The sequence below is a fragment of the Cucurbita maxima genome, unplaced genomic scaffold (assembly GCF_002738345.1).
Source record: "Cucurbita maxima cultivar Rimu unplaced genomic scaffold, Cmax_1.0 Cma_Scf00012, whole genome shotgun sequence".
Taxonomy (NCBI): Eukaryota; Viridiplantae; Streptophyta; class Magnoliopsida; order Cucurbitales; family Cucurbitaceae; genus Cucurbita; species Cucurbita maxima.
In genome coordinates this window covers 35506-57819 of record NW_019272028.1, presented here as the reverse complement: position 1 = coordinate 57819, position 22314 = coordinate 35506, and the positions used below count along the sequence as shown (strand labels likewise).

At 36.2% G+C, this 22314-nt stretch overlaps 4 protein-coding genes and 1 long non-coding RNA gene across 11 annotated transcripts in view; 2 read left to right on the top strand and 3 right to left on the bottom strand.

Annotated features, from left to right (window-relative positions):
* Positions 1-2128, top strand: part of LOC111487027 (lysine histidine transporter-like 5) — a 2366-nt gene extending 238 nt beyond the window's left edge. Inside the window, exons 2-7 of the mRNA XM_023134232.1 lie at positions 268-491; positions 602-1394; positions 1462-1567; positions 1642-1733; positions 1811-1879; positions 1962-2128. Of these exons, the coding sequence (XP_022990000.1) occupies positions 268-491; positions 602-1394; positions 1462-1567; positions 1642-1733; positions 1811-1879; positions 1962-2060 (1383 nt within the window). The 3' untranslated portion in view covers positions 2061-2128. The remainder of the gene's footprint in view (positions 1-267; positions 492-601; positions 1395-1461; positions 1568-1641; positions 1734-1810; positions 1880-1961) is intronic.
* A 549-nt stretch (positions 2129-2677) lies between these two features.
* On the top strand, positions 2678-6819 carry LOC111487477. 6 transcript variants are annotated; one of them, XR_002719084.1, is made up of 3 exons: positions 2678-2960; positions 3800-4551; positions 5329-6819. It is a non-coding gene; the product is annotated as an uncharacterized LOC111487477 (long non-coding RNA). The 6 variants fall into 6 exon arrangements; XR_002719083.1 differs by having other exon boundaries at positions 3795-4551; XR_002719085.1 differs by having other exon boundaries at positions 2678-3892; positions 4437-4551.
* LOC111487476 (queuine tRNA-ribosyltransferase accessory subunit 2-like) lies at positions 6708-12498 on the bottom strand. The gene is made up of 10 exons (XM_023134888.1): positions 12198-12498; positions 11021-11195; positions 10733-10891; positions 9378-9471; positions 8904-8974; positions 8282-8333; positions 7668-7716; positions 7442-7579; positions 7198-7317; positions 6708-7113 (listed from the first exon to the last, which is right to left on the bottom strand). Exons 1-10 carry the CDS (start codon positions 12395-12397, stop codon positions 6972-6974), a joined length of 1200 nt encoding a protein of 399 aa, XP_022990656.1. The 5' UTR covers positions 12398-12498; the 3' UTR covers positions 6708-6971.
* A 1006-nt stretch (positions 12499-13504) lies between these two features.
* LOC111487430 (GDSL esterase/lipase At1g71691-like) lies at positions 13505-15351 on the bottom strand. Its single transcript, XM_023134827.1, has 4 exons — positions 14747-15351; positions 14525-14646; positions 14210-14449; positions 13505-14130 (listed from the first exon to the last, which is right to left on the bottom strand). The coding sequence occupies exons 1-4, from the start codon at positions 15033-15035 to the stop codon at positions 13660-13662; spliced, it is 1122 nt and encodes a 373-aa protein (XP_022990595.1). The 5' UTR covers positions 15036-15351; the 3' UTR covers positions 13505-13659.
* A 1103-nt stretch (positions 15352-16454) lies between these two features.
* LOC111487429 (suppressor of mec-8 and unc-52 protein homolog 1) overlaps positions 16455-22314 on the bottom strand; it is a 19427-nt gene continuing 13567 nt past the window's right edge. The window contains exons 11-17 of one of the 2 annotated variants that reach the window (XM_023134826.1): positions 22102-22228; positions 21952-22011; positions 21733-21840; positions 19626-19726; positions 18594-18645; positions 16732-16753; positions 16455-16569 (exon numbers count right to left, since the gene is read on the bottom strand). In XM_023134826.1, the coding sequence (XP_022990594.1) occupies positions 16562-16569; positions 16732-16753; positions 18594-18645; positions 19626-19726; positions 21733-21840; positions 21952-22011; positions 22102-22228 (478 nt within the window). In that variant the 3' untranslated portion in view covers positions 16455-16561. Of the gene's footprint in view, positions 16754-18593; positions 18646-19625; positions 19727-21732; positions 21841-21951; positions 22012-22101; positions 22229-22314 lie in introns of both variants that reach the window. The other variant, XM_023134825.1, reaches the window with a different exon arrangement.

Genomic DNA, 22314 nt, shown 5'->3' with positions numbered 1-22314 from the left:
AGGAATGGTTAAAAAAAAAAAAAAAAAAAAAGCAACAACGCGATTCTAGGATCTCCGAATCAACGCTTTATCCACTCCCAAACCTGTCTCCCACGGCACACAAACACTGGCATATATATATACATACACCCCCATCCCATACTCTTCAATCTCAATTCAAACACTACCGCCCTTTCCTCCGTCACCTTCCAAATGGTACCTCTCACCCTCTATCTCGCTTTCCCTTTCATTGTTTATATATTTTCAATGTGCCTTTTTGTATCGCAGGATCCAGAGAACAATCTCCAAAGCCATGAAGAAATTCATCCCGATCAGGCCACCCATTCCACGACGCCACCCGAAGAAGACAAGCCCCATGCCCAACTTAACAACTGGCTGCCCATCACCGCCTCCAGGAAAGCCAAGTGGTGGTACTCCGCTTTTCACAATGTCACCGCCATGGTGGGCGCGGGGGTGCTCGGTCTGCCCTTTGCCCTGTCTCAGCTTGGATGGTTTGTTGTTTTATGCATTTGTAGATAGATAGGTAGTTGAGATGACATGATTGGATTTTAATTTAAGTTGTTGATATGATATATATATATATATATATATTGCATTATAGGGCCCCTGGAGTGACGGCGATTGTGCTGTCTTGGATTATCACGTTCTACTCGCTGTGGCAGCTGGTGCAGTTGCACGAGGTGGCTCCCGGGCGGCGGTTTGACCGATACCCGGAGCTTGGGATGTACGCGTTCGGACCCAAGCTTGGGTACTGGACCATAATGCCCCTCCAACTCACTGTTCAGGTAGCTTCCAGCATTGTGTACGCTGTGACCGGGGGCAAGTCCCTGAAGAAGTCGTGCGAGCTTGTGTTTCCGGACACGTTCGATGAAATCCAAGAGACGTACTTCATCCTGTTCTTCACGGTGCTTCAACTGGTGATGTCCCAAAGCCCGAATTTCAACTCCCTGAAAGGAGTGTCTCTACTTGCTGCAATAATGTCCTTCGCCTACTCCATGGTGGCTTGCGTCGCATCCTTCATCAAAGGAAACGAGGACCACCACTCCCTCCAAGTCACGTACGGGGTTCGATCCCACACCGCCCCCGGCCAGGCCTTCGACGCTTTGAACGGAATTGGGACCATCGCGTTCGCATTTGCGGGGCACAGCGTGGTTTTGGAAATACAAGCCACCATTCCGTCTACGGAAGAGAAGCCGTCGAAGGTGCCGATGTGGCGTGGGGTTACGGTGGCTTACGTGATTGTTGCCATCTGCTACATCTCGGTTTCCATATCCGGATATTGGGCGTTTGGGATCGCTGTGGACGACGACGTTCTTGTTTCCCTGGAGAACCCCAAGTGGCTGATAGCTGCTGCCAACTTCATGGTTTTTCTGCACGTCATTGGAAGCTACCAGGTTGGTTAGTTATTTAATTTAATTTTTCTTTTTAATTTCTAAAATAATACCGTGTTACTCCTCCTAGGTATTCGCAATGCCCGTGTTCGACACCATAGAATCAGCTTTAGTAGGAAGCTACCAGTTCAAGCCAAGTCGAGCACTGCGACTCATTGCCCGCAGCAGTTACGTTGGTAAGTACATTCTAACTAAAATGGAATCAATTTTTGTTTAAAAATAATTAATCGGAGTGTATGGGCTTCCACAGCATTAGTAGGATTTGTGGGGATGTGCATTCCATTCTTTGGAGGATTACTGGGATTCTTCGGCGGATTAGTGTTTGCTGCCACCTCATATTTTGTAAGGTTTTAATTATTTTTATTTTTAAATAAATAAATAAGGAATAATAAAATAATAATTGATTTGAATCATGGCAGATGCCTTGCATCATGTGGTTGATAATTAAACGACCCAAGCCATGGAGCTTCCACTGGATTGCATCTTGGGTACGTAATAAAATTGGAAGCTATTTTATTTTATTTTATTCATTTTACTTTATTTACGAATTTGGGGGTTTTTGATCTGCAGACGGCGACGATCATTGGAGTATCGATTGCAGTTTTGACGCCCATTGGGGGACTTCGCCAGATTATTCTCTCATTCAAGTCCTACAAGATTTTCGCTTAACCTTTCCGCCTTTTTGTTTGTAGATACTTTAATTTCTTTCCATTTTTTTTTTCTTTTCTGGGAGGGAAATTGCTTAGCTGTCTTGCCTCTTTTCCTTTTTTTCATTCTTTTGTTCACTTGGACATCTTTTTTGTCTTCTAGGATTCAATTTACAATTTTTTTATTTTTTATTTTTTTTCATTTCAATCCTTCAAATTATTTATTTCAATATTTTAGTGACACATATACAATTCAATCATCACAAGTAGAATATCAAGAAAAATGGGTCAATTATGTACATTCAACTTTAGTAATAGGATAATCCATAAATAATTAATCATAATGATTAACATAAATTAATAATATTTATAATAAATTGATTAAAATATATTATTCCCTAATGAATTATTTCATCGTGGAGGTTTATGCTTGTTTCTTTGAAAGTAATCCCAAAATATGTAGATCCGTGACTCTTTCTCACTTAAAATACTTTTTTAATCAATACTTCAAATTTTAAATTTATTTTTCGATAAATTTTATAAATATCGCCAATTATTATTATTTAACAAAAAATAAATAAAGAGACGAAGTTCAATTCTCGCACTATTCATTCATATAAAAGAATACGGCAGTTCGAAACCAATTAACCTACCTCACATTATTCCTCTCTCCACTGCTCTACGATCGACGTGCCGAACGGAGCTTCAACCAAGCAATGGCATCCGGCCTCCTGAATCGGAATCTCTTTCCGATTTCTGCAACATTGGTGAGAATTTCTACATGAACTCTGTTCGCTCAGAACCTGAAACTGAAGAGCTCGAGCTCAGCATTCGCGTGAAAAGAATGCAGTTTTCGAGCAATGGAAGCAACCTTTCTACAAGTTTTCTATCGTATCTCTGCCTTTTGCTCAAGCTTTTCGCTGTGAGTAAATATATATAAATTTTCGCGTTTACATGATTTTGGATTAGCACTTCTGATGAAGTTACCTTGATTACTTGATATTGATATCCACCAAAAGACTCCGAGAACTGTCGCGAGTTACTTGTATTCTTCATTTACATCCTCATGATATTAATCTTCATTTTCATATGTATTTTTTAAAAGTTTTTGGGAGGTGATCCGCTCTTTATTTCATTCTAACCAGCTCTCCGGATTGTTTCTTTTTTTCCAGCTCAATATGTGTCTTTATTTTTTTGTTTCATCTGGTATTTTTACTTGATATCCTCCTTTAACTAGTTTGTTCTACAATATGCAATTCCGGTGTGGAACATATTTTAAACAGATACAGTTGCTAAGATTATATGTCATATCAATGCAATTAAATGGAACCAACAGTTGTACGCGGTAGACCTAGAACTACTTTGTTAATGTTAATTACATAATCGCCCAGAGATGACAGACTGATAGACACATAGGATTAATAAGATTTAGCCTATCTATTTTGCTATATTCTTTTATCCTGCTTACATTATTTTCTGTCGTGGAAATCAAGTTTTTGCCAATGCTTACATTCTAGCATCTCTAAAACTAAGATTTAAAGACTTGCCTTGACAATCAAATGTAATAGAATCAAACAATTGTCCCGAGAGATTAGTCAAGGTCCACCACAAGTTGGCCGGACACTCATGGATATTAAAAAAAAAAAAAAAAAAAAATAGTTAGGGTAAAACAAGTATTTATCTGGTTCTGGTCAGGAAATTGCTCATATCAGTAACCTCTTATCCTTATATGATGTCTCTCATCTTGTTGCTAAAGAGCAGGTAGCCACATCTTCCTTCTCTTCATTGGCAAGACTTCTATGGGGCTCAAGAACAGTGTCGGTTAGTTCTCTCAGCAGGAGGAATATTAATTTGGTAACGTGTCTTTCTGATTATGCAGTTATCATATGTCGGAGGCCAAAACAACACTATCTTCTTATAGCTTGGGGTTTACCTTTATTGAATTACATAGGTTATATTGGAACAAAATATATGTTACGCATGGAGGAGTTATATTTCTATGGAGTTTACTAGGAAGATATGAAGAGTCAGAGTGGCTTATTGAGTTGGTTACAAAAAGGAATGCAGTTTCGAGATGAATTTGGTCGACCTATTTTTTGTTGCACCAATATCTCATATATAAATCTAATTTAAAGCTTGAGCTGTTGACTTTATGGCTACCTCTCCTCCATTTTACTCTGTAAAATCATCCTGGTACCTAAAAATGATTTATTTCATGCAAATGGATGCAGTTTTATTTGGAACGCATTTTCTTTGAATATTGGTTTGATATTTAGCTTTTATTTGTCTTAAATGAATGGAAAAGATACATAAAAAAAACTGGTTTTTTGTTGCATCCTGAAGCTTTACGACGCAATTATTTCTGTAACAAGTTTCCAATTTCCACTTGTTGAAACAGAGTTGTCTGCCATCATGGATATCGTGTGCAGTGTGAATATCCATTCATAGGGAACTGCCTCAACAGACCCACCACCCAAAAAGTTGGAACTTTTCTCATACGAGAACAACCTGGGGTATGCTGATGGGCTATCCTCCATATCCTGTTTATCTCACCTTTTCAGTTTCATCTATAACATCACTAAATTACCTTCGCCACGATTCGTTATAGTAATGTTTAAGAGTAGGTAGCGGAGAGAACCCGTGTTACTAGCACAGCTAAGTTAACTCTGTTTTATTGTTCTTTCCCGTCAGCTTCATAAATCCGGTGGTTCGTTTTTCGTAGTTAGGGTCTATTAGGTTGGAACTTTGAAACTGGATAATAGTTGGTTGGGTAAGCACTATGTTAATACTGCTTAAAATGCTTTAATGGGACCTTTTCTTGTAGACTTGTTTTTTTGGATGCCCTCGTTTTCTTTCAATTTTTATTTCCAATGAAGTTCGTTTCTTATATTAGGAAAAAAAAAAAAAAAAAAAAAAAAAAAAAAAAAAAAAAAAAAAAAAAAAAAAAAAAAAAAAAAAAAAAAAAAAAAAAAAAAAAAAAAAAAAAAAAAAAAAAAAAAAAAAAAAAAAAAAAAAAAAAAAAAAAAAAAAAAAAAAAAAAAAAAAAAAAAAAAAAAAAAAAAAAAAAAAAAAAAAAAACTACTTGAATATGCTGAGTATCCAGATAAGTAGCATGAATATTTTACACTCACACCGTAGGATTGAATCAGATTATTTGTTTATTTTAATTTCCCAACATTGTTACTCTCTCTGCTAATATTTTGGTTGAAGAATGTAAATGGATGAATGAATGCTCAACTCTAATATATTCTAGTGTTTTGTTATAATACAAATATGGATGAACTTTCCAGTATACTCGAAGTGTGCGCGAGGCATTGTGAGAGTTGGAGCTTCCTTGCATCTTTCATAAACGTTGGAGAAGGATCATAACGGACAAAGTTACATCTCAACATCTCCGGATCGAAAGAGGTTTGCTATTTGATTTCCGTCTGAATATCTCCATGCTCTTGAGGTTATGTATTTCTCTCATTATCACGGTGGATTTTATAGCACAACTCTAAGACTTTTTTTTGACATGGAAACACGTAGATATCAAATCTTAAATAGGTAATCACCATAGTTTGAACAACACGAGATATCAAATTATAAGTTTAGTGAATCTAAACTTATAATTTGACCTAAATTTAATTCTATCAAACTTCAACTTTTCTTTTTTACTTGTTAGTTTGAAATTTTGTAGTTAGTTTGAAAATTTGTAAAAAGTTACACAAATAAAAATCAATATTAATTGGAGAGTAAATGAAATTACAGGAGTTTGAGCACGATACCTCCTACATTGTAAACTATAAATTCTCCTTCTTTTTTAGCCATACATACATATAGCCTCTAGATCTCTCTCATTAAATGTTGTTTAGTTCACTCATGTGGCTCCTCTATTCGAGCGTCACATACCAACTAACATCTACTTTAGTTCGTCTCTAAACCACATTGTACGAGGAGAGATTCCTTAGTGATACCATGTGTAACACCTTAGGTCCAAGAATCATACAAGAATTTGAATTCAATATTGAGTACCTTGTAGCCTTGACGCTCCCTTGCACTTGATGCGATCTAGTCATGCTATCCTACTCATCTTGAGATGCTACGAGGATGAAGATCGTTCGTGGAAACTAATACAAGAGTCCTTTCAGTATTGTTATGTTATTTCTCTCATTGCCTTGGTGAGTTTTTATAACAGTGAATAATCGTCTAAGCACTACTACATTTCTTGACATGGAAATACGCATATATCAAGTCTCAAATAGGTAATCACTATAGTTTGAACTTATTTACTGCCTATCTTTTAGTTCTAAAATTTGTTTGAGTTGATCCATCCAAAATCAAAATGCCTCAAGACTCAAACTATGCTCTAGTTGGTTTTACGTTATATGATGTCTGTCATATTTACTTCAGTCGGCTATATATATTGCATGTTTACTGTTACCTCTATTGTTTCAAATATCTAAACCCTAAATATCAGGTGCCTTATTTTGTCGATCCCAGTACTGGTATTGAAACTGGCAACAAGCAGATTTTGTCTCATATATTCTAGACATGTTCTGCAGCCACCCTGCAATTTTGGCGTCTGATACCATTACATGCCTTACCTGTAAAGCAATACAAGTCTTTGCCAAACAAGCTTTTATAGTCGCAAATATATTTTTGTACAAGAAGAAAGCAAGGGTATTGATTGCATTCTTAAATATTATGTCCTAAATCCCTATTGATGAGTATGTTGAATGTAATATTAGTTTTACAAGATCAACAAAAGAACTTGAATGCTAGATAGACCATATCTTCAATTAGATCATACAAACGAGGGAATTCTGAGGATGAAGATTTAGAGTGTGACCAGTTGTACTTGCCCCGAATATATAGTATGATCAGTTGATAAAATTGTTCGGTAAAACAAAACATTGTTGGCAATATTCAAATTACTTATTTGATGAGCTCGTCATGAGTTGATTGCTGCGGCTGGCAGGGCTAGATGATTGCGCCTACCCTCAACGAATTTCTGATGATATTGCTGAAATTTGCCTGCCTTGATTGCTTCTCTGATTGATCGAAAGAATCCTAAATAATGATGAGTATTATGTCTGCAATAGGATGAGAACCATTACTGTGAGAATGCAAATAGAGACAGACGACTAAATATTTTCTAAGTAGTCAAATTCTCATACATCTCCAGCAGTATTTGAGCCAGCATTTCGTGGACATTTAGCAAGTGATTTATATAAGCCTTGGTATGATTCAGGCAAGCGTAGCAGTTACACCCCTCGAGAATTGGTGATGTATCTTTCCTGAACAAAACAAATAACCCATTTTTAGCAAATATAACAATGCAAATTAGGATCTACGATTAGATAATAAGGAATTAAATATTGCCAAATCAATACCAAGCATGTGAAATATTGTCAAACTTACCGATAAAGTGTTGCTCTTAAGTTGATTTTTGTCCGATCACTTGCATCGTCGTTCAGGTGCGTGTCAGGCCGTTTCTCCGCAATTCCATTCAGTGGGAAGGTGAGAGCAAAGCCTCCAAGGGTCAAGTGATATATGTACCTGCAACACAGTAATTAAACAATTTATAGAGCTCATTCAGCAATGACAATCACAGAAAGATAAACCATATTCAAAATGGATAGCATACGCAGAGTCAAAGAGATCGACTCCAGCAGCAATACCCTGCAAGATCTCCTCTGCAACATCAAAGAAAACATATATCCAAACAAATTATTGTTTGAAGCGAGAACCCAATGTAAAATAGAAAACTTGGTGGATTAATTATAGGATGGGGCAACCAAGATGAACGATTAAACCTCTAATTGGTCAGATGCCATCCAACATTTTATCAGGGGTAGCTAACTAATTGAGTCGTACAGTATGGTTATGATATTGAGCTCACATTTGATGCCTATTTCATTGATTCAAGGGAAGAATTCACTAATTTATAAACTACAGAAGCTCAAAGTACATAGATTTGGAACTTTGAGGTTACGTTATGTGTGTGTGTATAGACTATAATAAGAATAATGATATTTAATAAAACTAATTTGATTGACAAGCGACAATGACAAAATGCACTACGTGGTCATCATAAAGAGTGACAAAAATGATTGAACCAAAATGCTTAGTCACAAGCTACAAAAAATATTAAAAATATGTATTTTCAGCTTCCATAGGCTGGACACAGAAATCCAATCGAAAGTCGAAACAGGATTGTATACTTCAAGCAACTCAACCTAGAAGATTGAAAAACTATACCTGGAAGTCCGAGCCCACAAATCATACGTGGCAATTCCTCTGGCAAGACATCCTGTTCAAACAATGAAATAAATTACCAGAAGCACGCTTCTTTTTCAAAAAAGATAAATTCTGATATGGTTTATGATGCTTTTGCTTCACAACTCATGGGAGAAAATGTAGAATAGAAAATGGACATCACAGAAACAGAGCATTGAATTGAGGTACTTGGAACGCAGATGATAAAGATAATATATACACACATATATATACAGGCATACACACATGGAAAGTGCAGGAAAAATGACGGGGAGAAAGAGAGAGAAAAGGGATATGGAAGTAAAGGGAATCGATCACAGCTCAGTTACCTTTTTTATTTTGTTAGGGGAAAAAATTCATCAAGGGTTGAAAGTAATGATAAAAGAAAAAAAAAAACTTCAAAAAACAAGAGCAAGGTCCAAAGAATTGTTTTAACAAAGAAAGGTATACACAAACGAATCCAACTTGCTACCTATTAAGCTTCAAAGTTCAACTCATTAACTAGTAGGGTTCGCATGCAAACCATCCACACCCTAGTTGGTGCAAGAAATGGACGGGGACGCCTAAAAGACTAACCTAACAATTTTATAAGCCAAATTATTACCGTAACAGCATCAAGTAGGGCAGGACGCTCATCTATGCTCTCTCCAAGCCCAAAACCTCCAATCCAATAGCCTACCAAAATTTGTTTGATGAAACTGAGAAATTAGAACAAGAAATTGGAAGCAAAGATAGAAATGATAAATTTAACTGAACAAACTAGAGTTGAGAAACATTTATGTGGGAAGCCAGGGAAATAATCATTCCTTACATACGAGAGAGGGTCAGGGGTGTTATGACGAGAATCAGAGGAAAGAAAATATTGGCATTCTGTTCAAAATTTTATTTGTATGGTAATGATTTAAAAACATGTTGTGTTTAAAGACATGATACAAACTGGCTGTTCAGAGCTCTGATAGCCTAAACAAATTTTGGGAGATGCTAAAAATTGATATTGCTCAAAATTAGTTCTCAAGCTATGAATCTTGAGCTAATTGCCACTATTCACCTTTATATATCAAAGAAAAAGTTATTGAACCTGATACATTACGCTTAACCACCTCTAAAGCACATCTTTGGCGTTCTTCCATATCATTGCCTCCAACAATAGCTCCAAAAATAGCCCCACCTGTCTTCATTATAATAATAAATTGATTGTTCCAAATCACTCATGACATTACTAGGCAAAGAAAAATGTAAAAAGCACCAAATCTAGACAAAAAAACTAAATACTATCACTTGATCATGACAGGGTTTTCATATTGCTTTTGCATCGATGAGTCCTAAACAAAACAGTCATATTACGTAAGATGACTCTAGAAATTGTAAGAATCAACCTTTACTTATTTTACTGAATGTATATGGCCCAACGCTCTTGTTTTTGAGGGAATTCTGAAAGCCATAAGAATGATACTCTGGAAGCACTGAAAAGTCATCAGCCATAATATCCAGAACATTTTAACTCTGAGGAACCATTTGGCACAAAATACTTAAGAAACTTGTTTTGGGCACAAAAACTAAGAGGTAGAAACTCTTTTTTTTAGTTAGAAATGAAAACTTCATTCCCAACATAGAAGGAGAATGTAACCAAAAGGCATGGGAGGTAGAATCCTTGTTCCTCAAAACAAACACATAACAACACTCATCTAGGAGGATCTAAAAGTTACTAAAGTTACAACAAAATGAACGGAGGCTTCTCTAATTATAAGCCAGAGGAATAGGGAAAATGTTGGTTTCATTTGTGTATTTGTTAAGAACCTCTTTCGAAATACTATTAGGAAACCACATTCCAGTCAATTTTTTTAAGATGCTCCTTGTCTCAAAGCTTCACCCGTACTATCTAGGCAAGACACTTTATGCACCCTAACCCTTTTACAGTTGGGAATCTACTCCTAGAAAATGTGAATAAAATCTTACCAATCAATCACTCCAATATTCCGATTCGGAAAATATTCGACAATCACCAACCATGAGCAGGTTTTCGATGAATTCCTAAAATATTTTCATGATATCCTCATTTTATTTGTAGAATTATGCCATCTTTATCTATTTAAAAGAGACCAGAATTCTTATTCCCTCCTTTCGCCAGCTTGCTTTGGAAATTATGGTCCACATTCTAAGCTGCTTCATTTTCCTCTATCTAATTACTGCGTGCTATAAATTTCCATATAGAATTGCACAACCAGATGGTCCCCACAGACTTAACGTGGAGGCAGTTTTTAGTCGTCAGTAAAATTTCTTGTCTACTGCTTTTCTCAGCTTCTTTTCTCTTCGTGGGCCTATTCACAAGTTGAAGTCTAAAAACACACAAACATACTTGACCTACATTTCTCAACATTAGACATCTAGCAGAGTTCAACTAATACCATAAAAGGGACATTCTAGCAGTCTTACTGAGTTCAAATTGATGCATTCATCGAGCCATCTCACAGTTCGATCCACTGATGTTTTATTCCTTTTATCTGAAACCCACGATGGCACTTCATCAGCCAAGGAGGCCCAAATGTCTGGTCTCATGGACGAAATCAATTCAACATACTCAACAGGTTTTATCTACAATTACAATGCAAACTCATAAACTTCTTTTTCAAACAAAATAGTAATGGAAGGGCAAGCAGAAGTTGATACAAAACAACAACCACAAACTTAGAAACTTATTTTCCAAACCAGAAATCTCATTACCAAACGACGACCACAAGTAGTCTCAAAAGATGCTCCAAATTTATTGGAAGCATTACATTCTGGAAGGCACTGAACAGAATCCCTTGCTACTGCTGCAAATACATATTCATGTAACCCAAGTAAATGCTGCAGCCCTCCAATACTTGATATCGTTTTCAATGAAGGACCTTCCAAGCTAAGAATTAAAGGATTAAAAAGTCAATGTGGCTGACAAGAAACAAAAAACCAAATAAACACGACTATCTTCATGTGATAATTGAAAATTTTATTTCTTTTCTGCCGGACTTATTTCTTGATTACACCGTGAAGGAAAGCCGATTAATTAATAAAAGATGGAATCATGAAAATAAAACCAGAGTCAAGACAGCTGTAACAGGAGTATAAAGTGTCTGAACAAACACCGCCAACAACATCAAGAAACAACGTACAGAGTCAATTAATGTACCACTTACCAGTACAAAAATAGAACTCACTTCATAATTCTGAAGAGAACCAAATTTTCACTACAGCGTGTCATGTACAAGTTAAAAATTGATCTAGTATGGAAATTGAATCAAGGACAAAAGACAGATAAAAGTAATGGATTCCATAAATTACTTGACAGTTGTTTCATGGATACAAATGATTACAGAAAAAACCACCGATAAACTATTTCGGAAGAGCCTAAGGCATAAGTCCGACAACGTAAAGTAGTCGTTGCTTCCCAAACTCAACTGTTCGGTTATTTAAGTACCACATAGACATAGTAATCATTTCAATTTCCGTGAACACACAGTCTGCGTTCAGCATTCTTTCCTAAATATAGTACTATCAGCTGCAATCATCATGACACATTCCTCTTGGTTTTAGTAATCTAGAACATTTCAAAAAGCATCATACGATTATCACCTAGTACGAACTTCTGATCTCATGCTTTATCCAGTCGTATTCTCATGACTGTAGAATAGTTTCCAGGTCACGAGACGTACTCAAAACAGACAATCCTACGAAGTGAGAGAACGAATAAATAAAAAGAAAATCAATGCAACAAAGTAGAGCAGTCTCTCCGGCTGAGGCGCTCCAATTGAAAAACACAATGAACGCGAATAAGCAGATTCATCGCAACATCGACACAAAGTGAATTAAAAGAGAACGACGGAATGGAGATGAAAGAGTAGGAATAGTGTAGAATACTTACAAGTGAAGAGGACTGAACTGGAGGAGGTGAGAATCAGGGGAAGGGAGAGACGGAAGAAGATCAGGAGAGATGAAATTAGGCAGTCCTTTACAAGTAGAGAGAAGTAAAGCAGGAGTATCAATGGCGGTAGGGCAGTTTCCGAGCTGTAGACATCCGGTGCGCGCCTTGCAGTTGCTCCACGCCTTCACCGCGAATTTCATTCTGCCTCAAAACAGACACAGATGTGTGGCGCTAAAATCTGTTTGAAATAGTGGAGGGCTCTTAAATATGGACGCCACTTCAACCCTAGTCGCCTCCCCATTCTCCAGCCCTTTTTAGAAAATCCCTTTTATTTGGTTGTTTTCTCAAATTTATGTAATAGAAAAATATCTAAATTAATATTATTTTTCTAAACTCAACTATTTAAATTAGTGCTGTTAGGTTTTTTTTACGTAAATTATTCCATAAAAATTTGATAAACACATGTTCTTTTATCTATGCATTTGTGATATTCACCCTTGCATTGATTTAAGAAACAAAATTATTGAGCTTTTTTCTTTTTTAAAAAAAAGGTCCACCAAATGTTGTGAATTTTTGTACCAAACCAACTACCTTGTCGACATCACAAACAGTAGTGGGAATCTTATTAGCTTCAACTCTACTTCTGTGAGTCTTGCATTCCAATTTTGTGGTGTCATAAATGTCTCAAATCTGCGCTGTCCTTTTTTTTCACTAGAATTTGAAACACTGAAATCTGAATGTTGTGGGATGGGAACCAATTTCTTTGCTTTCCATCAAATCTCGCGAGATGAATAGCCCATCGCCCATTCTGCAAGAAACCCATCTATTATTCAATTTATTTGACACATCCTCCACAAAATCCGTTATCTTCCTCTCACTCCAACGTGCACAAAAGCCCCGCCCCTTCTCTGCCCAACCATTTTCATCCATTAACGCAACTACCACCATAACCCCTCAACAAGCCCTCGAGGAGATCTCTGTGTCAGACAAAAAACTGGGAACAAAGTCACCCTGCAACTTCTGGGTCTTCGGATTGGGCCATGACAGCCTCATGTGGACAGCTCTCAACCTGGCATAGACCACGCTTCCACTTCCACTGACTCTGTCTGTCCGATCTCATTTATTTTTCAAATTTCACTAAAAGATAGTATGTTGTTCTTAATTCAACCATTTTGATTCTATTATTGACATAAATAAAATTAAAAGCAACCTTCCCCTGTCCTAGATGCGTGTAGTAGTGAATAATATTACTAGATTCATTTTACAGAAAGCCATAGCATAGCAAAAGATTGAACGTAAGCCAGAATGAACGTAGAAAATAAACTCTGAAACTGCATTGCATTCTCTAAAAAGACACTACAAAGTAGTAATGATGCAATTTCTTGAAGAAAATTGTGGCATGCATCATCACTGGCGTTGAGGGTTATAAAAAGAAAAACAGGTAAATTCAGAAGAATAAACTTCAAAGAGTGGCAAGCTGCTGGATGTTGAAAGGATAAACAACGGATTGGTCGCCATTAAAAGCCTTTCGGGCCATAAGGACGTTTACTGCTTCGGTGGGATGAAATGCATCCCAAAAGATGTACTGGTCTCGATTGGTGCAGGGCGTTTGGAAGGGGAGGCATGTGATCTGGCCTCTGTTCCTACCAATTCCACAGCATCCCCTGTTCAGCACGCTTAACCCATAAAATCTAGAGTTGACAAGCATATCCTGGAACATGCGCTCTATGTCAATGTAAGTAAATCTTGCTTCTGGAAGGTTGGTATTAAGCTGGCTTATCATGCTCTTCACGTTGACATTGAAAGGTCGAACAAGTTGGTTCACTTCTTCTGAACAGCTCCCCGCTGCGCTCTGCGCCAAAATGCTTGGAATGCACCCCATCAGCCCCAAACCTGCGATCACAAACCTTCTGCCCCCCAGATTGTACAGCCTCTGCACAGCATGACATTGACATAAATATTGATATGATGGAATTTAAAGCTAATAAAGAAGCTGTAAATGAAGTACTGACAGTGAGCTGCTGCGTGTACTGGTTAACCAACAAATCCGCGTACTGCTGAGCATTATACTGATTACGAGTGGCGTAATTGGGCATAAGATAGTTGTTAAGATAGTCATTGCTCCCCATTCCCACAAAGAATATGCACCGTGCGATGGATTGTCCCACGTTGACCGCCCCTAGATTGTTACTGATCTGATCAAGCGTGCTCTCGAAGTTCCTGATTTGTTGGTTGAAAGGTATGCGACTCACCTGATCAAATCCCCATATGCCAAATGAATAACACTGTTTACAAGTAAGTTTCAAAAGGAGTAATGTGATACTTACAAAGTTCCTTCCCGTAGCGTCAAGAATGCCTGCAGCAGCGGATGCGTAGTTAACTCCGCGGAGAGATTGGGCTCCGGAAGCTTCAGAGAAGGCAGGGACCAATGGTAGTCCAAGCAGCATCGCTGCATGAATATGCATTTACAATGCAAGCATTTTTATAGATAATATCCACATGCATGGCTTGGTGTTAAAACGGAATAACAGTAGATTAGATGCGCATACCGATTTCATCCACCATTGTGTAGCCATTGGAGAAGCGCCCAGTTGGACCGCCATTGAAGTCAATGCCGTAGGGGAAATAGTTGGCCTTGGCGAAAGAGGGAAGATTGTTGTTGTTTCCGTTGTCAATGAGAGAGTCTCCGAATATGAACATGGCCGGTACCATCTCCGTCCTTCTCCCCCCTTGTGCGAATGGGTCGTTTCCACCACCTTCAAATTGCCCAACACTTACGCCAATAAACAACATCCCCATAGCAACAGCCACACTGTAGCAGTACTTAAGATTTCCCATCAGAATTCTACTTAATGGGATCACTGATCAGCTTGCTTGAGCGTTCATATAGTCTAAGGTGAAGGTGAAGGGTTTAATAGAGAGGGAGAAGTTGGTAGTTGAGAAGGTAATAAATGGAGTCATCTGTTCTCTTTCAATGCAGTAAATGAAGCCGCCGCATGATGCCTTCCCCAGCATCACCAATTCCCAAGCCCCCACACCTTTGCTAACAACTCCCGGGGGTGATCAGATCTAAACGTTGTTTTGTAAAATGGAAGTTGACTGAGTGCATGGTTTGTTTGAGCTTAGCCACTTTTGTGTCTGATTTATTTTGGGGTGGATCAGACCTATCATGTGGATACAGTAAGTTGAGAAGCTGGATCTCATAAATGCGCATACATGCTTATTTGATGATTTCAATACCACTCTTGCCATGATGGAATGAGAGTACTTAAGACTAGTGTGCTTAACTTGCAAACGGAGTTTTGCTTTTCCGAATGAACTTCCGCCAGCTAAATCCTACATAAAATATTGGTTGTGTTCGAGAATTTGATTTGGTTTAGGGGTCTTTCACCCTACCTAATTCTCAGTTATTTCAAAATTACTCTTGTTAACTAATGATTTTTTTTTTAAGAAAATATATTTTAATTTACATTGTGTGAAGAAATGACGTTCCAAATACCAAACAAAAACCATTTTTACTTCAACTCATACTAAATTGTTCTCGGGCTGTCCATTCATCCTCCAGGCTGTTGGTTCATCCAACTCCCAATTAATTTTCAAGAATCAGGCCCACGCAGTACTTTCTTTCTGGAGTTCTATTAAAAATAAAAAAGCAAATAGAACATTAAGTACTGGGAAATCAAACTACAAAACTCCGTCAGACTGAAGGGAAGAAGAAAATAAAACGGACCTTATACTCCGTTAATATGTTATGAGCAATCACCTGAGAAAGAGGCACGAAAGAATAGAGATAACTGGACTCTCGTTTGGCCTATTCACTATCAGATAATTCTACCTGCCAATAAAATGCTGTTCAACGAGTCCACTTTGAGGGGAAAAAATAAAGTAGGATTGGTGTAGGAGCAACATGTTAATTACCATATTCAGTGATATAGAGGCAGTGACCAAGCAGGTAGCCCAGGCTTGCTAGCCAGCAATTTAGAAGTCAGGTAGTGGGCAACGCGGGGAGAAGACTGCACTAGTAATTTAGACGAGAACTCTGTAAATAATGCCCCACTATTGACTCAAGTAACAATTGTCCACTTCTGACAATATTTGTTCCTCATTCAAATCCCAGCTTTAAATAGAGACGCCACCTAGTGATTAGCTACAACATGACAATGAAAACCATTTGATCCAAGGATTCAACTCCTACGGAAGATTAGAGCTTCCTCATGACCAGGTAGGAAGAAGCTCATATAGATTTATCAGGCTAACTGTGCTCTCTAACAAATCGGAATTACCATTTTATCTTGATACTCTGCAACAGACGGGCATGCTCAGACAAAACCATCAGAAGATTTCAAACATGGATTACCATCATTTCAAAATACTGCCACAGTTTATCAAGAAAAGTAAGTTGCCAATGAGGTAAATGAATAAAATTATAACTTAAAATAATAGCACAAGTAAAATAGTCAAGGCTTCCATAGTTTCATTGTGTTGTCTTCACTATAAGTAGCAACGAGATTTCTATGAGGATGATGATTCACACCTATCACGTCCTTCTCATGAACCTACACAAACAAAATTTGAGTTAAAAACAATCTATCATCCAATAATCATGCAATAGAATATGTAACAACTCAAACCAATGATCAAATTACAAGCCCAAGAAAAAGGAAAGTCCTGTTTAGAAAATGTACCAAGGAGGGAGAAAGTTATGAGTTTCCTACTAAAAATTACATCCTACAACTTCAAATCATTCATTCACATTTCGTTCAAAGAACCATTCATATATTTTCCTACAGTTGAGTTCTTTGATGGCGATAAACTAACACAATAGGCTATACCTAGACCTAGAGGCATTCCAATTTGGCTTTCCATGTTCTCATTCATATGTTTTATGAAGAGAGGCATTGGAGGCTCAAAACTATACTATATGTTATTGCCACTTTTTCACCTTAAGTTTCGTCGAGATTCTCGAGTTGGCAGGTCTTAATAACCCAAGTGCAGGTTGTTGGGCTATGATAAAGGTCTTTTTGCATTTCCTCATTCTAGATAGAGGAAGATTACTGTTGCAGACCAATTTCTTGGCATCTTGATGCTCTCTTTAGGTTGCTATGGCTAACTATTTTACAGGATACAAAGACTTGGAACTTGGAACTTTTTTCTAGGAAAAAATTAATGGGTGTAAATTCACATTCTCATGTTTCCAAATATAGCAACAGGGTAATAATTTTGCAAATATGAAAACTATTTAAATTTTCTCACTTTTTTTAAATACGTTTTTTAAACTCCCACACATGTCAGATAATCATTTTTATAGAGTCACTAATAGACATTTATCAATACTCAATAGATGCACTGATAGACTGTTTTTACGTCGATTGGTGATATGTATCTTTTTCTTGTTACAGGAATTAGTGATTATGTCTGTAGCTGAAAGACAAATAGGCATAAATGGGTGAGTCCATAACAGACAAAAATATCTAAATAGACAAACAAATAATTATTAATAAAAAAAATCGAATACATCACCAACACACCTATTTAATTTTTTTTTTAGTTCAATTGATGTAGATGAGCATGCAAACAAATAATGACAAAAATTAAAGCCAAATATTAATTGTAGGCTAAATTATTTTGCATTTGCCTAAAAAATATCCATAAGCTTACAATTTCAATAATACCTTTAAACATTAAAAATAAATAAATAAAACACTTTTAATTTAAAAGAAAAAAGTTAAAAAAAATACCCTTACAGTTGGTTTTGGAGGGAACCGTCGTACTTTATTTTAAAAATACTCTTGAACTTTCAAAAATACCCTTTAACTTATAAAAATGTTTAAAAACCACTCTTGGGTTTTCAAAAGTTTCATTACTACTCTTAAATTTTTTTAAAAACTTCAAAAATACTATTGAACTTTTTAAAAACTTCAAAACACCTTTGGAACTTTTTCTGAAAAATTAAAAAATACCTTTAGTACCACGTTTCAAAAATACTCATGAACTTTCAAAAGTTTATGGGTATTGGGAATTGTTTGATGTCATCTTTCTCCGAGGAAGAGACAAAACATAATCTTGAAACACTATTAAAAGTTCAAGGGTATTTTTTTGAAATAAAGTACTAACGATTTTCATCCAAAACTAACGGTAAGAATATTTTTTAGATTTTTTTGAAAGTTAATAGTAACCTAATCAATTATAATTTATACATTGACGAGCCAACTCTGATTCCATCACCATATTTAAATATAATACTAAAGCCAAATAAAAATGCCATTCTGATAAGCAATGTGGCGTTCTAATCTTTCGGTGTTCTGGACACAAGTTGTTTAAATTACTAAAGATATTCTTATAGCAACTGAGAATTGACCAAGAGAAATCCAAGTAATTGGAGTACAAAACACATACCTTCATGAGATGCTCCAGTTTACCGGATTGGTGGCTGAAGCAATACATATTCCTGCAGATGGTAGGCAAATTCAAGATCATATCTTAATAATAATAGTTAACTAAAGAACAAGGACACAGAGACATGACATGGATACAACGCAAACACGGCAATAAAAAAATTTCTAAAAATTTAGAGCACAGACAAATCGAGGACACATTATTTTTATTTATTAAATAATATTAAAAGATAAAATCCAAAATACTTTAGTTTTTTTTTCACTTACTATTAAGAATTATTAAATTAAAAAAACGTGAATGAAAATTTAATTTCCCATTGAATCTAGTCTAAAATTTTAATTTACATAAAACCCAATAAGTCATATGAGTCAAAACCCAATCAAGACAACTGCTCAAGCCACAAAGTACCCATAAAAAGCCTACAAAATAAAATTTATGAAAAAGTTTGTAATTTGAAAAAAAAAATAATAATAAAAACCTAACCCTTAAACAGTCCTTCTCCCTTCTTTCATTTTCCCTCCCTCCCCCGATCCTGCAAACGCCATCATTCTGCGACTGATGGACATATCTATGTCTAACACGTGTCCAATACAAACACTTTGTCAAATTCAAAGTATCCGTGCTTCCTAGATAATAATATTAATAACTATAAATATACATAAATTTATTAATTAAAAAACCCAGGAGTGGAGACCACTCAAATATGTTACAGCATATTGCCTTGGCAACAGATATTAAAGGATCATTAATTGAAGAAAGGGCCACTCCAAGATCATATAATATAGGGTACTGACGCTTAGATCGATATATAGTAGTACCAATAGACCTAAGAAATTATGATTTGGTAAGGTCAGACAATCTTACTTCCGTGAAAAGGGTACCAACTACCAAGGATTTGCAACATTGTAAAGTACGTATAAACTCCTCACGTCTAAAAAAGAGAGAAGGAAACTTCACCACATATGAAAAATAGAGGACACAACACAGCTGGATGACTTTATTTTTATGTATCCATAACATAAGAAAACTGACCTGTCTTCACCAATGCAGTATATCCATTCACCTTTTGGTGATACGCAAGCTGCAACAAAATCTCCCCCTTCTCTTTTACCAGATGAGAAGCTCTTAACAACCTAAATGCAACCAAGAGATGATTAGTAAGCCAAGATAGTAATTGTATTAGTTAAATTATTCTGCAGTAAATTTTCAAGTGTGTCAAAAGAATCATAATAATTTGTGTTATAGCAGATTTAAAGGCTTTTTAGTCTTTTGTCCTTCATTGTATTTTTACTATTATTAGTTTAGGGCTTCCATGAATACCTATACACATTTGGCTATACTCTATAGAATAATATGAATTTCTCCTGTATTGGGTCTCATAATATCATGGGAAACTATTGTGTATCACTAAGCCGTCAGAATCTGCCGTCGTTGCTCGCAGAATCTATCATTTGTTACTGAAGTAATTTTTCATTACTGCCCAGCCAAGAAAACAGTCCATTGGCCGAAAAATCACCATGTAGGCTAGATGCGTCGCTGAAACCTTCCATCGTCAGCCCTAAATTTTCAAATGCTCAATCAACTTCTACATTATTTATTGACTCTAATGATAAAAGTAGTGAGGAATTAAAATTGATCAGGAAATCCATCGTGAGAATGATAATCTTAAACAATCCTTGGCTCTCATTTATCCCAAAGAAGATGTTGTACCTTCTTTAAAGTTTGTGGATGACCAAGTCAAAGAGAATTTCCAGTGGAGTCCACCTCTTGATTCCTAAATGTTTTTCATCTCTTATTAAGATTTGCGGTCTTCAGACACATGAAATTCCATCTCATTCACCTCAAATAACAGTTCAGTTTTTTTTTCTGTATAATCCCTCATTGAAGATTTTTTTTATGGCTTTTTAGAAGTTATGGGAAGCTTCGAAGCATTTGGCTTTAAAAAACAAAATTCGGTCCAATGTGCCTTCCAGAATAAGTAGTTTTGTTTGATTAACAGTTTATTATGGTTGGATTCAATTGTGTTCTGGATTTTCTTCTTAAAGATGATCTAGAGCGTAGAGTGTGGTTACTTGAGAGATCTTCATTGAACATTCTTCTTTGGCATTTTGGAGGCGTTTGGAACGTTCAAAAGGCTTGCATTAGTCTAATAACTCCTTCAATGCAAGTGTATCTTCAAAAACATCTTTTCGTGGCTTCATTTTCTCAAGCTGCTTTTCTGAGTTTCAAGCCCTTGGGTCTTTGTTATACTTTTCTCCGAAAGAAGTTTCTGCATTTTTAGCTACAGTTGGAGCTCTTTATTGTAGATTTTTGTGGTTTTTTGTTTGCTTCGCTAATTGTTTTTTATTGTTTCATCCTCTTGTATTTTTAGGTTTGTTTCTTCTTTTGTTATCTTTTTTAATTCCCATGGGGACTTGTATCCTTTTTTTTCCTTCCTTTTCATAGGTGTTTCTTGTTCAAAAAAACAAAGTATTTTGTCCTTGATTGTAATTGTACTACTATTAGTTTTGGGCTTCCATAGAGGCCTATATATATTTGGCTCTAATATATAGGATAATATGAAAAACTCTCATATTTGGTCTAACAAATTTGTAGGAACGAGATTTTTATTTCAAATCCCTCCCCTTTTGAGTTTGGCAAAACTTTCATCTGAACCCATGTAGACACATTTCACGTCAAAGAAATTTTTTTAAAAAGACCAAAAAGTGCTTCTGTTGCAAAGCCATGCAAGCTGATTCTTCAAACATTTGTTTGCATACAGGCGTAGAGACGCAAGAGCAAAGAAAAGATATATTCAAATTATTGAGAACAATCCAACAATAGCTGCACCGGTTAACTTCAAAGCCACACCTAATCATTAGGTACTTGAAGACATTTCCGCGTGGACATATCAAGAGGATGATTGATTTGTAAACCATGACAATTTAAAGAGGAACATTATTTTTGCAAGATGTGGGTAGGGATGGTGATGCAGTGCTTGTCACCCAACCCTCACCACGGTCTTGCTTTGAGTACCAATTGGCTTGACAGCAGTAGTGCTATGTGAGTTTTATTTATCAATAAACTAGTCTCTTATCAAGAAAGACGATCTAGAGAAGAAAATGATCTCACTCCCAGCTTAGCAATTAACAAAAATTACCTGCCCTTGCAATGTCATAATGTATATTGATGATGTCTTGTTACAAACAACAATATGATCTGCATTTTTGGGGAACAAATGAACTGAGTTCACCGAGGCATCTCCTCCCTAAAATTCCAAAAATTGAAAAGAACAATGGTGAGGAATGGGAGCAACTAAGGGAACTTGAAGTTCAACAGAGTTAGTTTTTCTCATCTATATTAATGCACTTTCACAAACCCTTAATGGAGGCGGGGGTTTGAATGTATGCAGACAATCGGTTGTCTTCACATCCCATACCTACAAAGAACAACAAATTTACCGTGTCACTTTGAACAAGTACATTACACATTCAACTAGACGTAGAACATAACCAAAATAATGATTAACCTTGACCGTGCAATCACTAGATGCTGTAATGACACGTGCTACATCATTAGTAAAGACTGCATCATTCACATATGATGAATGACCACGGAATTCCTTCAATAGCTTCCCAGACTTTAGGCCATGGATTCTATATCAAATATAACACCAATCAGTTATACCATCAAAAAAAAAAAAAAAAAAAAAAAAAAAAAAAAAAAAAAAAAAAAAAAAAAA